The sequence below is a fragment of the Rhinoraja longicauda genome, chromosome 2 (assembly GCF_053455715.1).
Source record: "Rhinoraja longicauda isolate Sanriku21f chromosome 2, sRhiLon1.1, whole genome shotgun sequence".
In the NCBI taxonomy this organism is placed as follows: Eukaryota; Metazoa; Chordata; class Chondrichthyes; order Rajiformes; family Arhynchobatidae; genus Rhinoraja; species Rhinoraja longicauda.
In genome coordinates this window covers 98,694,976-98,715,776 of record NC_135954.1, presented here as the reverse complement: position 1 = coordinate 98,715,776, position 20,801 = coordinate 98,694,976, and the positions used below count along the sequence as shown (strand labels likewise).

Genomic DNA, 20,801 nt, shown 5'->3' with positions numbered 1-20,801 from the left:
GAAGTCGAGGGTACATTGGTTGTAATTTACTAACATTTCTTGGATTTGGGAGAAGTCCCAGATTATTAGAAATCTTCAAATGTCTTCAAGAAAGCAGGAAAGTGTAGAGTGGTTAGCCCAACACCTGTCATTGGGAGAATCCTGGAACCCATTATCAGAGGAGGTCATATTTATAAAAATCAAAAGACAAGAAAGCAGGATCAAAATGGAGGAATTGAAGAGAAGTCATGTTTGCTGCAATCCTTTGACCACGTAACATGCAAGGTGGAGAAAGGAGAACTAATGATGACAAAGTTTTTGGATCTACAGAAGTACCACTTGAGCACAAGATAAGAATGAATGAAGTTGGTGGTGATAGATTGGCTAGTATATGATTGACTAGCTCATCCCTCCCCAATGGCTCCATCAGCTTTCAAAACACGTTCCACTATTGTGCTATAGTTGACATCATCTTTGGAAAGAATACATAAGTTCATAAGTTATAGGAGCAGAAATAGGCCATTTAGTCCATCGAGTCTACTCCGCCATTCAATCATGCTTGATCTATCTTTCCCTCTCAACCCCATTCTCCTGCCTTTTCCCCACAATCCCCGACACCCTTACTAATCAAGAATCTATCAATATTGGCCTTAAAAATATCCATTGACAGTCTTTTGTGGCAATGAATCCCACAGATTCACCACCCTCTGATGAAAGGAACTCCTCCTCATCTCCTTTCTAAAGGTACGTCCTTTTATTCTGAGGCTGTGTCCTCTGGTCCTAGACTCTCCCACTAATGGAACCATCCTCTCCATATCCACTCTGTCCAGGCCTTTCATTTATCAGTAAGTTTCAATGAGGACCCTCTCAGCCTTCTAAACTCCAGCGAGTACAGGCCCAGTGCCGTTAAATGCTTATCATATGTTAACGATGATAAATACAGATCCCCTGTCTGAGAAGGAATACTTGCCCGGAATCCCTGAGAGTTGATGGAGGTTTACATATGTAGAATTAGATTCATATAGAAAAGTACAACACAGAAACAAGCCCACTATGTCCATGCCTAATGTGATGTCGAAATAAACTAATATCTAGTGCCTGCATATGATTCATATCCCTTCATTCCCTGCATTTCAACGTGCCTGTCTAAAGCCTCTTAAATGCCACTATCATATTTGCCTCCACCACCACCCCTGGCAGCATGCTCTAGGCACGCTCCACCCTCTGTGTAAAAAACCTGTTCCGCTCATCTACTTTTAACTTTTCCCCGAGTCTTTGATATTTGCACCCTAGGGAGCTAAGGTTCTGACTATCCACCATATCTGTGCCTCTCCTCGTTTTATATACTTCTTTAGAGATACAGCGCGGAAACAGGCCCTTTTATCCTCCGAGTCGGCCCCGGCACAGCGATCCCCCCGTAGGCTAGCACTAGCGTACCCACTTGGGACAATTTTACAATTTTACCAAAGTCCTATAAACCTGTACCACTTTGGTGTGTGGGAGAAAACGGAGCACCGGGAGAAAGCCCACGTTGTCACAGTGAGAACGTACAAACTCCGTGCAGACAGCAACCGCAGTCAGGATCAAACCCAGGTCTCTAGTGCTGTGAGGCAGCAACTCTACCGCTGAGCCACCGTGCTATCCTAAAAGTTCTATCAGGTTTGCAGAGAATCCTGGGCTTGTATTCTCCAGGTACATGATAACAATTACAGAAGGTTGGGAGAATGTTCTGTGGGACGTGCAAAGATATTCTCCACTGACGATGAAGGTTGAGTTAATATTTGCCAAGTGTCGCTGGGAGAGAGTTAATGTATGCAGGAAATTACTGCTGCAGTAGGTTAGCGATTTCCTCAGAATCCTTGGAGCATGCATTTGCTTTCAAGCATTCCCGGAGAGTGTATTTTTTAATAAAAGAAAAATAGCTACAAAGTTCACAATATTAAAAAAATGAACATTCACTAAACAAATGGGACTTGACTGCCGACTGCTGTTTTGTCAGGCTTTGACTTTATCCACAAGAGGGCAATGTGGATACAGCTGCCACCTCACCTCTCTGCTTTGAATGGTGAAGCCTTTCCTGCTCAAAGATACTAGAGGAGCAAGATAAACCACTCGACCTTAAAAAACGTAGTCTGTCATGGCGCCATTTTAGTACGCAGAAACTTGCAGAAACATTTAAAAAGAAAAATAACAAAAGTCTGTGAATTGCCCCCACCTCCCTCCCCTCCCCTCCCCTGCCCCCACTCTCCCGACCCACACCCCACTCTTCCCTCCTCCCCACCCCCACTGTCCCCCACCCCCACTCTTCCCTTAGTTAAAGTTCCGGGGGGAGGGGGCGGAGCGCATCAGTTAAAGGTCCGGGGGGGGGGAGCGCATTAGTTAAAGGTCCGGGGGGGGGGGGAGCGCATTAGTTAAAGGTCCGGGGGGGGGGGGGGGGAGTGCATTAATTAAAGGTCCAGGGGGGTGGGGGAGAGCGAGCTGATCTGTTGAAGACATGCGGGTCGCATTGCATTGTGACGTCATACGCTGAACACCGGCGGGGGGGGAGCGCGAGCCCATCTCACAGGCGCACGGGTGCCATTGTGACGTCACACGCTGAAGACCTTCAGGAAATGGGTTGGGTAGGGGGGATGGAATGGGTCAGTGGGGGAAGGAAGGGGGGATAAAGGGGATTGAGTGGGGGGGTTGAGGGTGCTACAGTACAGGAGAGGCTTTGGGTCCAGGCCTCACTCAATCATACCCTCTCCCCTTCCCTGTCCCCCCTCTACAAGGAATGGGCCCAACGGGTCCACTTGGTCTAGTCTAGAAAGGAAACTTTTAAACTTTAAAATCCTCTCTAGCTTTAAAAATATAGCTTCAATTTGAATGAGAGTGGTTTTAATATATGGCCAGAATAATGGTGAGTATGGTGGTGCAAAGATTGTAGCGCAATGGTGTACCGTTTTGGCTGTGCGAGCGACAAAAGTTATGCTGCACACATACACACATACACACGGACAGAGTTTTACAGACAGACAGACAGACAGACAGACAGACAGACAGACAGACAGACAGACGGACGGACGGACGGACGCAGATTTAGGCCAAAATGGCGCTGAGCATCCAATGTCTCTCATCTGGGTGACACAGTGGTGCGGTTGGTGGAGCTCCAGTGGCCAGGTGCAATCCTCACCTCCAGTGCTGCCCATGTGGACTTTGCACATACTCCCTGTCACTGTGCGGGCTTTCTCTGTGAATCTTGGACTCCAAAACTATCTCGCATTTACCTGTGCTCATTTTGAAGATAGAAACATGTTTACTTTAGTTTAGTTTAGAGATACAGCATGGAAACAAGCCCTTCGGCCCGTGGAGTCCGCACCGACCAGCGATCCCCGCACAGTAACACTATCCTACACACTAGGGACAATTTACACATACACCAAGCCAATTAACCTACAAACCTGCACATCTTTGAAGTGTGGGAGGAAACCGAAGATCTCGGAGAAAACCCACACAGTCACAGGGAGAACGTACTAACTCCATACAGACAGCACCCGTAGTCAGGATCGAACCTAGGTCTCCGGTGCTGCAAGCGCTGTAAGGCAGCAACTCTACCACTGTGCCACCTGAGTCTTAAGCCAGATTGAGCAATGAAGCTTCCTTGCATGTTCAGCCTCTGTAACATTCACCACCGAAACACCGTCAGCAGTGGGAGCACTTCCTACACTCCACTGCCAGCAGTCATTAACTCATCTCCCACTGCTTCACAGGTCTTTTGCAATCAGTGGATGCTTGGAATTTACTTTCCGATCTGGGTTCCCTCAAATAAAACATCCGAACTCAGCATGATGCACCACAGGTTTTCTTGTGAAGTAATTTTTATCAGAGTTTGTGTGTGCTTGGCAAGTTGTAAGCCCGAAGAGTGTGGGGCTTAAAACAATGTTGGTCTTTACCAGAGCCTGTGAGAGTTTAACATGAAAACATAGAAACATAGAAAATAGGTGCAGGAGTAGGTAAATTCGGCCCTTCGAGCCTGCACCGCCATTCAATATGATCATGGCTGATCATCCAACTCAGTATCCCGTACCTGCCTTCTCTCCATACCCCCTGATCCCTTTAGCCACAAGGACCACATCTAACTCCCTCTTAAATATAGCCAATGAACTGGCCTCAACTACCTTCTGTGGCAGAGAATTCCACAGATTCACCACTCTCTGTGTGAAAAAAAACTTTCTCATCTCAGTCCTAAAAGACTTCCCCCTTATCCTTAAACTGTGACCCCTTGTTCTGGACTTCCCCAACATCGGGAACAATCTTCCTGCATCTAGCCTGTCCAACCCCTCAGAATATTGTAAGTTTCTATAAGATCCCCCCTCAGTCTTCTAAATTCCAGCGAGTACAAGCCGAGTCTATCCAGTCTTTCTTCATATGAAAGTCCTGCCATCCGAGGAATCAATCTGGTGAACCTTCTCTGTACTCCCTCTAAGGCAAGAACGTCTTTCCTCAGATTAGGAGACCAAAACTGTACACAATACTCCAGGTGTGGTCTCACCAATGCCCTGTACAACTGCAGCAGAACCTCCCTGCTTCTATACTCAAATCCCCTCGCTATGAATGCAAACATACCATTCGCTTTCTTCACTGCCTGCTGCACCTGCATGCCGACTTTTTCAATGCATGCCTACATTCAGTGTGCAAACATTGCCCGCGTTTTTGCAGTCAGTGGAGATGACACTGACCTCCAAGAGAGTTGTGATTGTGAATCATGTGGGATTCCCCTCCTCCAGTGCGGCATCCTGTCCTTTTAAAGAGATCCCTGGTGTCCTGCAACATTAATGACATTAAACAAGCTGAACAGCCAAATGCATTGAAGACTTCAGGTACATTTGCAGGTACTATCGCAATGTTTAGGAAACAGTTTGACAGGTACATGGATAGGATAGGTTTAGAGGGCTATGGGCCAAAAGCAGGCATGTGGCACCAGTGTAGCTGGGGCCTGTTGGTTGGTGTGCGTAAGTTGGGCTGAAGTTTTGTTTCCACACTGTATGACTCTATGACTCTATGTCACATGGACCAGGAAATGAAAGTAAACTTTTCAATTAATATTTTACATTTTGTAAAAATGCAATATATTTGAAGCAATCACACAAAATTAACAAACTTAACATAATAAGCAATGCTGTTAAAAATGTCAAGTCAGGTTCAGTCCTGTGCGTAAGTACAGTGAGGTAAAGGTGTAACAAATACCTTTTGTTACTCGATATGGGTAGAGCTGCGAAACACTAAGGGGCAGAAAACGCTAGTGGGAGTTGTGTACAGGCCACCTAACAGCAGTAGTGAGGTTGGGGATGGCATCAAACAGGAAATTAGAAATGCGTGCACTAAAGGTGCAGCAGTTATAATGGGTGACTTCAATCTACATATAGATTGGGTGAACCAAATTGGCAGGGGTGCTGAGGAGGAGGATTTCTTGGAATGTTTGCGAGATGGTTTTCTAAACCAACATGTCGAGGAACCAACGAGAGAGCAGGCCATTCTAGACTGGGTATTGAGTAATGAGGAAGGGTTAGTTAGCAGTCTTGTTGTGCGAGGCCCCTTGGGCAAGAGTGATCATAATATGGTGGAGTTCTTCACAATACAGAAACAAGTGTTCTGAACTTAAAGAAAGGTAACTTTGAGGGTATGAGGTGTGAATTGTCCAAGATAGACTGGCAATTGATGCTGAAAGGGTTGACGGTGGACATGCAATGGAAGGCATTTAAAGGTCGCATGGATGAACTACAGCAAGTGTTCATCCCAGTTTGGCAAAAGAACAAACCAGGAAAGGTAGTGCATCCGTGGCTAACAAGGGAAATCAAGGATAGTATTAAAACAAAAGATGAAGCATACAGATTAGCCAGAAAAGGTAGCATACCAGAGGACTGGGAGAAATTCAGAGTCCAGCAGAGGAGGACAAAGGGCTTAATTAGGAAAGGGAAAATAGATTATGAGGGAAAACTGGCAAGGAACATAAAAACTGACTGCAAAAGCTTTTATAGATATGTGAAGAGAAAAAGATTAGTTAAGACAAATGTAGGTCCCTTGCAGTCGGAAACAGGTGAATTGATCATAGGGAACAAGGAGATGGCAGACCAATTGAACAAATACTTTGGTTCTGTCTTCACTAAGGAAGACATAAACAGTCTGTCGGAAATAGCGGGGGACCGGGGGTCTAATGAGATGGAGGAACTGAGGGAAATCCAGGTTAGTCGGGAAGTGGTGTTAGGTAAATTAAATGGATTAAAGGCAGATAAATCCCCAGGGCCAGATAGGCTGCATCCCAGAGTGCTTAAGGAAGTAGCCTCAGAAATAGTGGATGCATTAGTGATAATTTTTCAAAACTCTTTATATTCTGGAGTAGTTCCTGAGGACTGGAGGGTAGCTAATGTAACCCCACTTTTTAAAAAGGGAGGGAGAGAGAAAACGGGGAATTATAGACCAGTTAGCCTAACATCGGTAGTGGGGAAATGCTAGAGTCAGTTATTAAAGATGTGATAGCATCACATTTGGAAAGTGGTGAAATCATCGGACAAAGTCAGCATGGATTTACAAAAGGCAAATCATGTTTGACGAATTTTATAGAATTTTTCGAGGATGTAACTAGTAGAGTGGATAAGGGAGAACCAGTCGATGTGTTGTATCTGGACTTTCAGAAGGCCTTCGACAAGGTCCCACATAGGAGATTTGTGTACAAACTTAAAGCACACGGTAGTGAGGGTTCAGTGTTGAGGTGGATAGAAAATTGGTTGGCGGACAGGAAGCAAAGAGTAGGAATAAACGGGTCCTTTTCGGAATGGCAGGCAGTGACTAGTGGGGTACCGCAAGGCTCAGTGCTGGGACCCCAGATATTTACAGTGTATATTAATGATTTGGACGAGGGAATTGAATGCAACATCTCAAAGTTTGCGGATGACACGAAGCTGGGTGGCAGTGTTAGCTGCGAGGAGGATGCTAGGAGGCTGCAGAGCAACTTGGATAGATTGGGCGAGTGGGCAAATGCATGGCAGATGCAATATAATGTGGATAAATGTGAGGTTATCCACTTTGGCAGCAAGAACAAGAAAGCAGAGTATTACCTGAACGGTGACCGATTAGGAGAGGGGGAGATGCAACGTGACCTGGGTGACATGGTGCACCAGTCATTGAAAGCAAGCGTGCAGGTGCAGTAGGCAGTGAAGAAAGCGAATGGTATGTTGGCATTCATAGCAAGAGGATTTGCGTTTAGGAGCAGGGAGGTTCTACTGCAGTTGTACAGGGCATTGGTGAGACCGTACCTGGAGTATTGTGTGCAGTTTTGGTCTCCTAATCTGAGGAAAGATGTTCTTGCCTTAGAGGGAGTACAAAGAAGGTTCACCAGATTGATCCCTGGGATAGCGGGACTTTCATATGAAGAAAGACTGGATAGACTAGGCTTGTACTCGCTGGAATTTAGAAGACTGAGGGGGGATCTTATAGAAACATATAAAATTCTTAAGGGGTTGGAGAGGCTAGATGCGGGAAGATTGTTCCCGATGTTGGGGGAGTCCAGAACCAGGGGTCACAGCTTAAAGATAAGGGGGAAGTCTTTTAGGACCGAGATGAGAAAACATTTCTTCACACAGAGAGTGGTGAGTCTGTGGAATTCTCTGCCACAGAAGGTAGTTGAGGCCAGTTCATTGGCTATATTTAAGAGGGAGTTAGATGTGGCCCTTGTGGCTAAAGGGATCAGGGGGTATGGAGAGAAGGCAGGTACAGGTTACTGAGCTGGATGATCAGCCATGATCATATTGAATGGCGGTGCAGGCTCGAAGGGCCGAATGGCCTACTCCTGCACCTATTTTCTATGTTTCTATATGTTTCTAAACATCTTGCTTGCAGCAGCATCACAGGCGCTGAGACACAGGCAAAAAAACAAAAACATCAATTATGGGTAAATTACTCATAAATTGTACAAGAAAGTGAGAAGAACACGATGCAAAAAACAAGACAGCAGTGCAAAAATGCACTAATTAGAAACCAAGTAGTGCAAGAAGTCCATAGTATTCTGTTGCTGAGGAAGGATTAGGGTTGTATTGGTCAATTCAAGAACCTAAGGGTTGTAGGAAAGTAGCTGTTCGTGAACCTGGTGGTGTGGGCTTCATGCTTCTGCACCTCTTGGCTGATGGTAGCAAGAAGAGGGCGTGGCCCGGGTGGTGTGAATCCTTGATGAGAGAATAATACGAGGGTCCCAATTGGCACTTCCAGTCTTTTTTGGTAAACCAGTACCTGCAGTTCCTTGTGTGTACATCTTGGTTGGTATGCTTGAATTGAACTGAAGGATCTGTTGCCATGCAGTGTAATTCTACATCTCTATGAATCTGTGAATCTATAAGAATGTAAGAATCAGGAGCAGGAGCAGGTCTTGAGCCTGCTCAGCCTTTCAATCAAATCACGGCTAACCTGTGCTTTAGTCTCAGTACCACATTCACGCCTAATCTTTAGTCCACTCAATTCCCCATTTGTCTAAAGATTAACTTGAAATGTCCCAGAAATGAAGGATTTTGACTTCAGGATTCAACTTCAAGTGTTTATCTTATTCATCTTGGAATGATGAAGGTTAAGAGGAGATTTGATAGAGGTCAACTGGTTTAAACAAGGCAGATGGATGGGGGCAGTTCCCATTTATGAATGGTTCATGAACCAGTAACGGAAATGTAAAGTTTTGGGGAAAGGTTACAAGGACCATGTGAGGACCAACTTCATTACGTAGAGAGCAGTTAGGATAAGAAAAATCCACTGACTTGTGAAAATGAATCACTCGGGGATTTCAAAAGCGAATTTGATAGATTCTTAAGGGAAAATTATTGTCAGGGCAGTGGGGAAAGAGACTGATAGGATTAATCTGCAAGGACCCAACATGGACTCGATGTGCTGAATGGCTTCCTTCTGTGCCAAGATGATTATCTTAGGTTTGACTCAGCATCCATATTAGATTTTATTTGCTGCATCTCACTTGGTAAATGGTATGGAGGTATTAAAACAGGGATTATTAATGTAATCTGCCAACTGTAAGTAAATATGGATATTAGTTAGGTTGTGATGCATTGGTAATGTTAGCATTTGCATAGCGCACCGTGAATTTCCTCAAGGATTTATTCTGCTTATTATAAAGGTAAACTTGTTGAATATAAGATTGGAAGAGATAAATAATAGGTTCTGTCCTGGCCAAGGTACAATCTGATCCACAAAGTTCCCAGAGCAGATTGTCCTTTCACAATCCTAGTCAACACTGAGGCAAGCTGTGCACATCTCTCTTCAATGTTAACTATCTGAGTTGATGACAATGAACTATTATGCTAAGTCCCCTGATGTTGGAATTAAACAGCCAGGTTTCAAATATCCAGCACGAATCTTTGTAATCAGGGTGCCGATCAGTTAACTGATCTCCATTTATTCACAAAATGCTGGAGTAACTCAGCAGGTCAGGCAGCATCTCGGGAGAGAAGGAATGGGTGATGTTTCGGGTCGAGACCCTTCTTCAGACTTCAGTCTCGACCCGAAACATCACCCATTCCTTCTCTCCCGAGATGCTGCCTGACCTGCTGAGTTACTCCAGCATTTTGTGAATAAATCGATTTGTACCAGCATCTGCAGTTATTTTCTTATATAACTGATCTCCATGGTGAGCAAGATGTGGAAACAAAGAACTTCAGGTCCTTTGGTTTACACAAAGGGCTGGAGTTACTCAATGGGTTAGGCAGCATCTTTGGAGAACATGGATAGGAGACGCTTTGGGTCTTGATAGTAATGTTTACTGGAATCGGCCGCACCATGCCATCGAATAGAATATAGAGAGCTCTTCCTCTTGGTCAGTGCTCAGCAATAAACAAATATCATGTGTCCCATTGCTATGTGTGTGCTGGTGACACCATGCTTTGCTTCCTGTCACACTTCTAAATTAGAAGCACAGCGCCATAGAGATATACAGCTCAGTAAAAGGCACTTCAGATCCGCTCAACCATACCGACCAAGATGCCTATTTACGCTGGTCTCATTTGCCTGTGTTTGAACCATGTTCCTCTCAAGAAATATAAAAATCTCTCTATCCTCTTATATCTGTTGCTGAGGCTCTACTAAATGAGGTATCTGAATTTGATTGAAAGGCCGATCAGACTCGAGGGGTCATGTGGCCAGCTCCTGCTCCTGATACCTACCTTCTTATGGATTCACAGATTCATAGAGTAGAAGGATCCATTGTCTAGTGATTTAACACCCAGTACACGTTGAGCAGATCACCCATTTCAAAGATATTTGGGAGACTCAAGCCGATGGGCCAGGTGGCTGGAGGCCTGCAGCAGCCTGGGGCTTGCCTGGAATGGGCACCGCTTATACCAACTGCGTACGGACTGGACGGCACTAAAACATGGCGCATCCTGCAAGTGGGATCAGCGGAGTATTTCTGCACACTTGCTAAACGGGGATGTGCTTAGGTATGGCAATACTCTACTGGACTGTTTGTAAGAAAATAATTTCACTGTGTGTTTGCACTTCACTCATGGGACAATGAAACATTGAAAGCATTGTACCAGAATGATCTGAACCCAGCCTCAACAAAACACTAGTGAAGGGAGGTGCCCACTTGATAACCCCAATAATATACTTGCAGTATTGATGATCTACACTATGAACTACGCGATCAATTTCTATGTACTTATTAACATGTCGACAGCTTATTATTGCATATGGAGTTAGTTTATTGACCAACAGCATAAGTGTGTATAAGCAGTATAGATACTACTTTGGCTTTGTGCTTGGTTTTCTTGGTTTAGCGCTTATCATGGTGTTATAGCACAAGTACTTTGTGTTTTACCAGTAATTCAGCCACAAGAGTGTGCATATCAATCTGTTTTTATTTTATCCTCTGGATATCCTTTTTCTCCAGAGATGCTGCCTCACCCGCTGAGTTACTCCAGCACTTTATGTCCATCTTTGGTATAAACCAGCATCTTTGTTTCTACTTCTAAACTCAAGAAATGTCCTGGACTTTATGGTGAGTCCAGGGCTGGAATGAGAAATCAGATCCACTCACAACTCATTTCATAACTTGTCACTGTAGTTCACAGGCACAGGAGTTTGGGACAAATGGGTGTTGTTAATCTCCTTGTACTTGTACAATGACGATAAGGATATTGTATTATATTGTATTGTATTGTGTCTGCTTCCTAGTCCTCAGTGTTATATGACCCGTAGCCTTACATTCCAATCATTGTCTCTCTTTTCCTGACCACTGAGTCAACAAGGCTGAATCTGATTGGTATGAGATGAGCTTTGACCACTTATCCATACCAGGACTGCCACCTGTGCAACCCTTGCCTCAACTCACCCATTGCTGAGAAACCTGTCTATGTCTTCACCAACTTCACTGACTCAACTGGACCATCTCCCTCTGTTGACCAAAAAAAGTCCATAGCTCTGTTGGCCTAGTGCTTCTTACCTGGCTCACCATGCCATCTTGGTCAGTAACATTCCTCCAACGAATCTTTGAACATATTGCAAGATGAAAGAGGTTGTATGAATACCAATTGTTCTTGAGATCATACCTTACCCTCTCAAGCTTTAAAACTGCTCCAATTATTAGAGCTTCGGGCCCCTGCGATTTTGGCCCTGTGTATATTTCCGATACCATTTTCCCCATTGATGGCAATGTCCCCAGCTGCCTGGGCCAGAACCAAGGAGTTCCCCCACCACACCCCTCTTCCACCCCTCCAATATCCTGCTTACCATCTAGCGCCCTTGACAAGCCTTTTATTGATGTCTTCCTGGTATCTTCTCAAGATGTTGTCAGATTCTGTTTCTCTGAAACATCTCGGGTGGTTTTGCTATCTTGTCGGTCCTGTGCAAGTTATCAGTAGTTGTTGGATGATGATTTGCAGTTGACAATTGACGGTTGTGTTGAGCTCTGATCGGGTTGTGTTGATCTCTGTGTTCAATGCCAAGGAGACTGGAAGGAGGAAACGTTGCTGGTAATCACTGTTCATGCCACAAAATAGTTACGTAGATATCCTTACTACACCTTGCAATGTTACCATGTGACGTTTGGTATAAAATGCGTAAATGTCTGAGTGTTTAACATGTGTTAACTTAAAAAAAAGCTCATCTTGTTTGAGAAGCAAAGCTAAATTTGGGAAAGTGATGTTCGACTCTGGCAGCAGAGAGGCAGGATAATGACATCTTCAATTCATTTCTGCTCTTTATTCCTGACAGGTTTAATGTGGCACGATGAAACGACGCAGCAGGTAATTGCTAAAGAACTTTCCAATCTCCACCTGACCCGTCACCTGCATCCTGAAGCTGGTTCTCCAGACAGCTTGAGGTGAGAATTAAAGTGCTGAATTGCTCTGGTACTGCTGAAGGCTGACACTCAGTAGGGTCTCCCGTGAAGACCACTTCCACGGGTAATAAATAACTATGAAGTCAATATGAATGGAGAATTCAATTTAAACTACTCAGTGCAGGCAGAGGTAATATCTGAAACATGCTGGCAGATTGGAGATGCGTACCATATAGATATTGAGAAAGGGTCTCAAGAATGAAACTGTGTCTGGCTTTTTGTAAACCCTAAAATTGACCAACTGGATATCAATCGAAGGTATTTATTCACAAAATGCTGGAGTAACTCAGCAGGTCAGGCAGCATCTCAGGAGAGAAGGAATGGGTGACGTTTCAGGTCGAGACCCTTCTTCAGACTGATTAGTCTATCTGCAACTGGATATCAATGGTCTGTTCCCATTATCATTACCCCTTTCTAGCCTAACCTCGTGTCTATGCATTTTAAATACACTTGATTTCGGCATTATGCTTTATAAATCCAGCTTGGAAACACACTCTTCAGCCCACCAAGTCCGCGTCGACCAGCGATCATCCCATACACCAACACTATCCTACACACTGGGGACAATTACAAAATTTTACACAGTTGAGTTGCTGCCTTATAGCTTCAGATCCTGACTACAGGTGCTTTCTGTATGGAGTTTGTACATTCTTCCTGTGGCCGTGTGGGTTTTCTCTGGGTGCTCTGGTTTCATCCTACATTCCCAAGACATAGAGGTTGGAAGGTTAATTGGCTTCTATAAATTGTCTAGTATAGAATGGGCGATCATTGATGGGCCGCGGGGCCTGGTTCCACACTGCATCTCTAAACTAAACTAAACTCAACTAAACGAAACTCAACTAAATTAGTTACAGGGACAAACTTGGCTTGTTTTCTCTGGAAAGCGAAAGTTGTGGGGAGACCTGATATAAGTGTACAGAATTATGAGAGGCATAGATCGGATAGACAGTCAGAACCTTCTTCCCAGGATGGAAAAATCAAATACTATTATATTTTTAAGATGAGAGGGGCAAAGTTTAAAGGAGTTATGCAGCGTATGTTTTTTATACTGAAGGTGTCTGGAACATGCTGCCAGGGGTAGTGGATGACACAGATACAATAATGGCATTTAAGAGACTTTTGGATATGCAGAGTATGAATTGTGTGCAGGTGTTGTAATTGGTATCATGCTCGGCACAAACATTGTGGGCCGAAGGGCCTGTTCTTATGCTGGACTCTTCAGTGTTCTCTTTGCAATTGATGGAAGTGAGAAATATTTTTTTTAAGACAAAATGTGTGCAAGTAAACTATAATCACACTTTAAGATAATAAATTCTGAATATTACAGATATAGCCCACAAAATATTCCTGATCAGTACCTCTGCAATAATCCCTAATCAATACCACTGCAGTTCCTCAAACAGTTAAATCCTGCACAAAGCTTTGAACTAATTTTGATTTGTGAACAAAAAGCTGTTTGGCATAAACATGAAAGAAATTATGCCATTAAATATTGAAGAATAGTTAAGTCCCAAATGGGGAGCCTGATCAGTCTGGAAGTTAAGTTTCTTTGGAAAAAAAGAGGGAATATAAACTAGCTCCATTATAATTTCATTCATTCTCTTTCACGTATGAAAGATAATCATCAGAATCCATTTCATCTGTGGTTCAAGTCTTTGGATGTCGGTCCCTGTTGGATTCAGCTGTGTTCTGTGTGTGACGTTTTCTTTTCTTTCCTGTACATGGTGTCCCTACCCTACCTCATGTCAGCCTCCTCTCATTGATCACCCTTTGATGGCTGTGAGGCAAAAATATTTCTGATCAACTGTACTTTGTTTTCTGTTTCCAGCGGGAGTAATAGTTATTCTTGAACTGACGAATTTAGTTTAGCTTAGAGATACAGCACGGAAACAGGCCCTTCGTCCCACCAAGTCTGTGCTGACCAGCGATCAACCCCTGCACCAGCAATCTCCTACACATTCATGACAATAGACAATAGACAATAGACAACAGGTGCAGGAGGAGGCCATTCGGCCCTTCGAGCCAGCACCGCCATTCAATGCGATCATGGCTGATCACTCTCAATCAGTACCCCGTTCCTGCCTTCTCCCCATACCCCCCTCACTCCGCTATCCTTAAGAGCTCTATCCAGCTCTCTCTTGAAAGCATCCAACGAACTGGCCTCCACTGCCTTCTGAGGCAGAGAATTCCACACCTTCACCACTCTCTGACTGAAAAAGTTCTTCCTCATCTCCGTTCTAAATGGCCTACCCCTTATTCTTAAACTGTGGCCCCTTGTTCTGGATTTGCAATTTCCAGAAGCCAATTAACTTTCAAAACTGTACGTCTTTGGAGCATGGAAGGAAACTGGAGCACCTGGAGAAAACCCCGCGATCACAGGGAGAACATACAGACTCCGTAAGACAGCACCTACAGTGGGGATCAAACCTGGGTCTCTGGCACTGTAAGGCAGCAATTCTACCACTGCGCTACATGTGAAATTTGGAAAAAATAATCATTCTAAACTGCGAATTATTTTTCACTGAGAGTGAGTAAAACACTTCTTCATAGGTTGGTGGGAGCAGTCCGTGAATATTTTTTTGAATCTATTCAGAGATTGATGGGCAATTAATAGGGAAATGGTGTAAGATTACTGGGCTGGAGGTGGGAGTGCGGATTCAAGGTTACATTCAGAACAACCATGACCTTGCTTAATAGCGGAGCAGGCTTGAGAGATCATGTGCACCCACTCCAGCTCCTAATTTGTATGCCATGTTACTGCGTGCTGTAACTGGCTCATTCCCCACAGCCAGTATTAATCAGTGTCCTCGGAAAGGAGAGAAATTGTAGGGCTATGGGAGCAGACTGGGGAAATGAGATTGAAAATATCGATTCACTTAGAGGCTGCAGCGTCTCGAAGGGCTGAATAGCTTCCCTCCGTATCAAAATGATGATTCCACATTCTCCCCTTCCCATTCCGCTCTCCATCCCCCCCCCCCCAACGTATCCCACTCTATCACCATGACAAACTGTGCAAATACTGGGAAAGTATGAGACCATTTTGTCGGCCGGGCGTTCACCATAGAAAATGCCTAATCATAATGATTGTCCTTTTGGTTCTCCTTGTCTGGTTATGGAGGGGAAAAACATCCATTGTTCCCCCTGCACCTGTGTCTGCACACTGACTGAACATGGTGCCACTTTTACACGATACGATCAAACTCAGTGAAGTTGCTGACCTGCGATGCTTTGCTACATCTTCCACCCACCAAGCCTTATTAGCTGGCTGTCAAGAGACCTGATGGATGTCTTGATCATATCTTATCACAATCCTGCCTGCAGCCGACAACTGGAATACGTAGGGACCTGCCTGGAATATTAGGAAACAGAAGCAGGAGCGGTCCAAATGGCCCCTTGAGTCTGCTCAGCCATTCAATCAAATCTACGTCCATTCCCTCACTGTGTCCCCGGATTTGTCCACAAATTTTAAACATAGAACTGTAGCTGCACAGAAAGAATCTATTTGGCCAATGTGTTCTATGCCATCTCTCTGTGGAACCATCAACATCAGTCCCATTCTTCCCTTCCCCCAACTCTGCTCTTTCTTCACAGAGCTGACATTTATTCTCCTTTGGAAGGTTCTGATTGATTCTATTCCACTACCTTTTGTCAACCGAATTCAAGATTGATTGAATTGATTGAAAGATACAGCACTGCGACAATCCCTTCAGCCCACGTCGACCATCGATCACCTGTTCGCACTAGTTCTATGTTACCCCAGTTTCACGTCCACTCCCTACATATGAGAGGCAATTTGCAGAGGCCAATTTAACCTGCAAATCTGCAGGTCTTTGGGATGTGGGAGGAAACCCATGCTGTCACAGTGAGAACGTGCATACTCCACACAGACAGCACCCCAGGTCAGGATCGAACCCGGGACTCTGGCACAGCGAGGCAGCAGCACTTCCAGCTGCGACACTATGCCACCCTTTATCATGACTGCTCTCGGTGTGAATAAGGTATTTTGCATAACTTCAAACTCATAATACAGCAATACAGAGCTTTATTTGTCATTCGGTACCGAGGTACCGGACGAAATTACATTGCAGTCACACACAAAACAAAACAAAAAAGAACACAAGACACATGACCCCAACACAAACATCCATCACAGTGACTCCAAACACCCCCTCACTGTGATGGAGGCAACAAAACTTCCACTCTCTTCCCCACGCCCACGGACAGGCAGCTCGTCCCCGACTTGCTGAAAACTTGCTGAAAACTCTCAATCTATGGCCTCTGATTTTTGAACCAGAGCTACTTCTTTCTGTCTGCCTTGGCAAAGCCCATCATGACCTCCACCAAACCTCTTCACCTCCCATGTAGCCAGGAGAACAACCACAGGTTCTCAGGACTAACGTTACTGGTAAAGTGGGAAATCATGTTTCCCATACAGTATCTGTTTCTTGAAGAGGTCGCCATGAGGATTGATGAGGGTGGGGTAGTGGATGTTGTCTGTATGGACCTTAGTAAGGTCTTTGACTCGGTCCCGCAGGGTAGGCTTCCCAGAAGGGGAGATCCATGGTATTGAAGGTGAGACAGCCAACTGGATTCAAAATTGGTTTGGAGGAAAAAGTCAAATGGTAGTTGAAGTCCTGTGACCAGTGTAATGCCACAGGGGATGAGTTGGGTCTACTGTTGTTTGTTTTTTATATTAATGATTTGGGTGACAATGTTAGCAGATTTGCAGATGATACCAAAATTGGAGGTATAGTGGACATTAAGGAAGGATATTTAAATTTACAATAGGAAGGAAAGTGGGCCAAGGAATGGCAAATGGAGTTTAACTCTGACAAGAATGAGGTCTTACACTTTGGTATTTCAAACCAGGGCAGGATTTACACAGTAAATGGTAGAGCCCTGGAGAGTGTTATTTTGATGGTCTTCAGTCGGGCTTTGTGAGGATTGTTGTTAGGATGGGTACTGATAACAATTGAATCAGGGAGCCGGGAAGGTAGACAAAATGTGTAGGAAGGAACTGCAGATGCTGGTTTAAACCGAAGATAGACACAATTAACTCAGCGGGACAGGCAGCATCTCTGGAGAGAAAGAATGGGTGGCTTTTCGGGCCGAGACAGTCTGAAGAAGGGTCTCGACCCGAAACGTCACACATTCCTTCTCTCCAGAGATGCTGCCTGTCCTGTTACTCCAGCATTTTGTGCCTAGCTGGGAAGGGAGACATAAGTGGTGTGTAGATTGGAACAATAAAAATTATATCCTACCCTGTATTATTAATAAGCTTACTCCTATTTCTTCTAAGCTGCAGAAAATATCAGTCTATTGTACTCAATACCTCTTCATTAGACAACACAAGATTCATTGCAGGTCTCAAGCTGATCCACTCTCGAGTCCAATTCTCTCCTTAACGTGAATATATACTTCTTCAGGTAAAAATGGCCAAAAATGTATTCAGTACTCCAGAGGTGGTCCACGCAAATCCGTCCTTAATTTCACCATGTCTCTCTGTTCCTCCCCTCTTCCAATTTCTTGAGGAATGTAAGAACGTGCTAATTTTGCTGGTCTTCAGTAAGGCTTTCTGTAGATTGTTTTTCAGGTGGGTACAAATGATAATTGAACCAGGGAACTGGGAAGGGAGCCATTGGTGGTGTATAGATTGGAACAATAAAAAATCACCAAATTAACACTTGGGGAAATAAACACCTCCCAGAAATAGTCCCTGATCGAAGCACTTATCTCACCCAAAGCATTGAAGTCACTAATGAATATTTGAAAGCTTAGCTTCTAAATCAATTCTCAGCATGCTGGAACTTTGACTAATCCAAAGCAAAACTATAGGTACAAAAATCAAGCTGCAGGTGGAAGTCGATGGGCCAGGCAGCATTTGCGGAGGCAAAGGGATATCGACGTTTCAATGTTGTAACCCTGTATCAGGAATGAAGCCATAGATGGCCACAAAGTGCTGCAGTAACTCAGCGGTTCAGGCAGCATGTCTGGAGAACACCGATAGGTGAGATTTTGGGTCGGGGGATCTTTCAGGGGATCTGAAACATCACTTATCCATGTTCTCCAGAGAAGCTGCCTGATCTGCTGTTATTCCAACACAGAAACATAGAAATATAGAAAAATAGGTGCAGGAGTAGGCCATTCGGCCCTTCGAGCCAGCACTGCCATTCAATATGATCATGGCTGATCATCTAAAATCAGTACCCCGTTCCTGCTTTTTCCCCATATCCCTTGATTCCTTTAGCCATAAGAGCTAAATCTAACTCTCCCTTGAAAACATCCAGTGAATTGGCCTCCACTGCCTTCTGTGGCAGAGAATTCCACAGATTCACAACTCTGGGTGAAGAAGTTTTTCCTCATCTCAGTCCTAAATGGCCTACCCCTTATTCTTAAACTGTGACCCATGGTTCTGGATTCCCCCAACATTGGAAACATATTTCCTGCATCAAGCCTGTCCAATCCTTTAAGAATTTTATATGTTTCTATAAGATCCCCTCTCATCCTTCTTGTGTATTTGTGTCCTTTTTTGAAAACTGGCATCTACAATTCCTTGATTCAACACTGAATCCATAGATAACTGTGCAGAATTGAGGCTTAACGTTTCTATTTTGTGGAGGGAGGAATTGTTCAGATGAATGGTTATGACTTGAAATGCTGACTCTTCTGTTTCTGCAGATGCTGCCTGATCCAGCAATTTCTATTCTTATTTCAGAGTATTTTTCTTTCTGCTTGTTCTAGGTACTAAACATAGTACCTCTGCTGTAGTCATTGTCTAATTGACAACCCGTGTGCTCAGATATTCAGACATGTGATGCGTTCTGCATTGATCTATGCTGCAGTGCAATGTTATAATAGCCATTCCTCTGCATTGTCCAACATCACTGTGAAATCCAACCAGGCATTTCCAAACCCAAGTCATCCTTGCACCTTGATACAACTTATGCCTACTTTAAAGAAGTCCTCCTCCTCTCTCCGAATGGAGTTCCCAACTTTCTTTCCCACCCCCTGCAATCAGCCCGAAGAAGGGTTCCCATCCGAAATGTTGCCTATCCAAGTTCTCCAGGAGCGCGTTGACTTACTCCCCCATTTTGTACCTTTCTTTGGTATAAACCGGCTTCTGCAGTTCCTTACGGTTACAATTTATGTATCGTCACAACATGGGATGAAGTTATTCACTCCGCAGATATATTTGCAGAGCATGGCAGGAGAACCTTCTACAAGGAGCCATGATTGGTCACTCCTGGTCACTCTTGTCTGTACAAACATACAAGGTGCAAAGCATGTAATTTTGTCCACTTGGTAGTGACGAGAGGCAGCAGCTAGATTGGGGACAAGTTTTACATACAGAAGTTGGGAAGTATATGGAACCGGCTGCCAGAGGAAGTGGTTGAGGCAGGTACAATAATAACATTTCAAATGGAGACACAAGAAACCGCAGATGATGGAATCTTGAGCAAAACACAAAATGCTGGAGGAACAAGCGGGACAGGCAGTATTCTCCAGTCTGAAGGGTCTCAACCAAAAAAACATTGTCTGTTTGTTTCCTTCGCAGATGCTGCCTTGCCTGACCCGCTGAGTTGCTCCAAAACTTTGTTTTTAGAACAGGTACATGACAGGAAAGGTTTAGAAGGCGTACAACACAAAGCGCTGGAGTAACTCAACGGTTCAGGCAGCATCTCTGCAGGGTATGGACAGGCAACATTGTATTTTGCGTTGTTACTCTTCTACGGGTCAAATGCGGGCAACTGGGACTCGCTTAGATAAGCATCTTCATCAGCTTGGACAATGTGGGCTGAAGGCCCTGTTTCCATGCTGTGACATGGTGGGACTGTAACCTTATGTAAGCCAAACCAGAGACGATGACAGATTTCTTTCCCTCAAGGACTTTGACAAACACAATCTGATTTCAAACAAAAACTATAGCTACACACTGCCATTGCTGAGACGTATGTTTTTAAATTCCCGATACTTAAATTTGTTGAAGGTAAGTTTCCAAGCTGTCATTCTAGAAGATGAAACATACATCCCTGGATTCTGGCTCAAAACTTAATGTAGGATAAATGTTTATTGTGTTTGGGAATGATATGAAAATTAGTGGCATTGTGATGGCAAGGAAAGTTGCATAAGTCTACGGCAGGATATAGATCAAGTGGGAGGTTGGGATGAGTGTTGGCAAATGGAATTTGATCCTGATAGGAGCGAGGTGAGGCATTTTGGGAAATCAAAGAGGTGTAGAATGTAGACAATAAATGTTAGAGGGCAAAGGAATGTTGATGAACAGAGGGATCTTGGTGTTCGACCCTATAGGTAGCGACACAGGTGGATAGGATGGTCAATAAAAGCAAAAAAGGTCATTAGGAATAGGAGTGGAATTAGGCCAATCGGCCCATCAAGTCTTACTCCGCCATTCAATCATGGCTGATCAATCTCTCCCTCCTAACATTCTCCGGCC

The 20,801-nt window shown here is 44.3% G+C and overlaps 1 protein-coding gene across 1 annotated transcript in view; it reads left to right on the top strand.

Moving 5' to 3' along the window:
• The window catches only part of ptprn2 (protein tyrosine phosphatase receptor type N2), a 669,963-nt gene that overhangs the window by 200,994 nt on the left and 448,168 nt on the right, over positions 1-20,801 (top strand). The window contains exon 4 of the mRNA XM_078424921.1: positions 12,220-12,328. Within this exon, the coding sequence (XP_078281047.1) occupies positions 12,220-12,328 (109 nt within the window). The remainder of the gene's footprint in view (positions 1-12,219; positions 12,329-20,801) is intronic.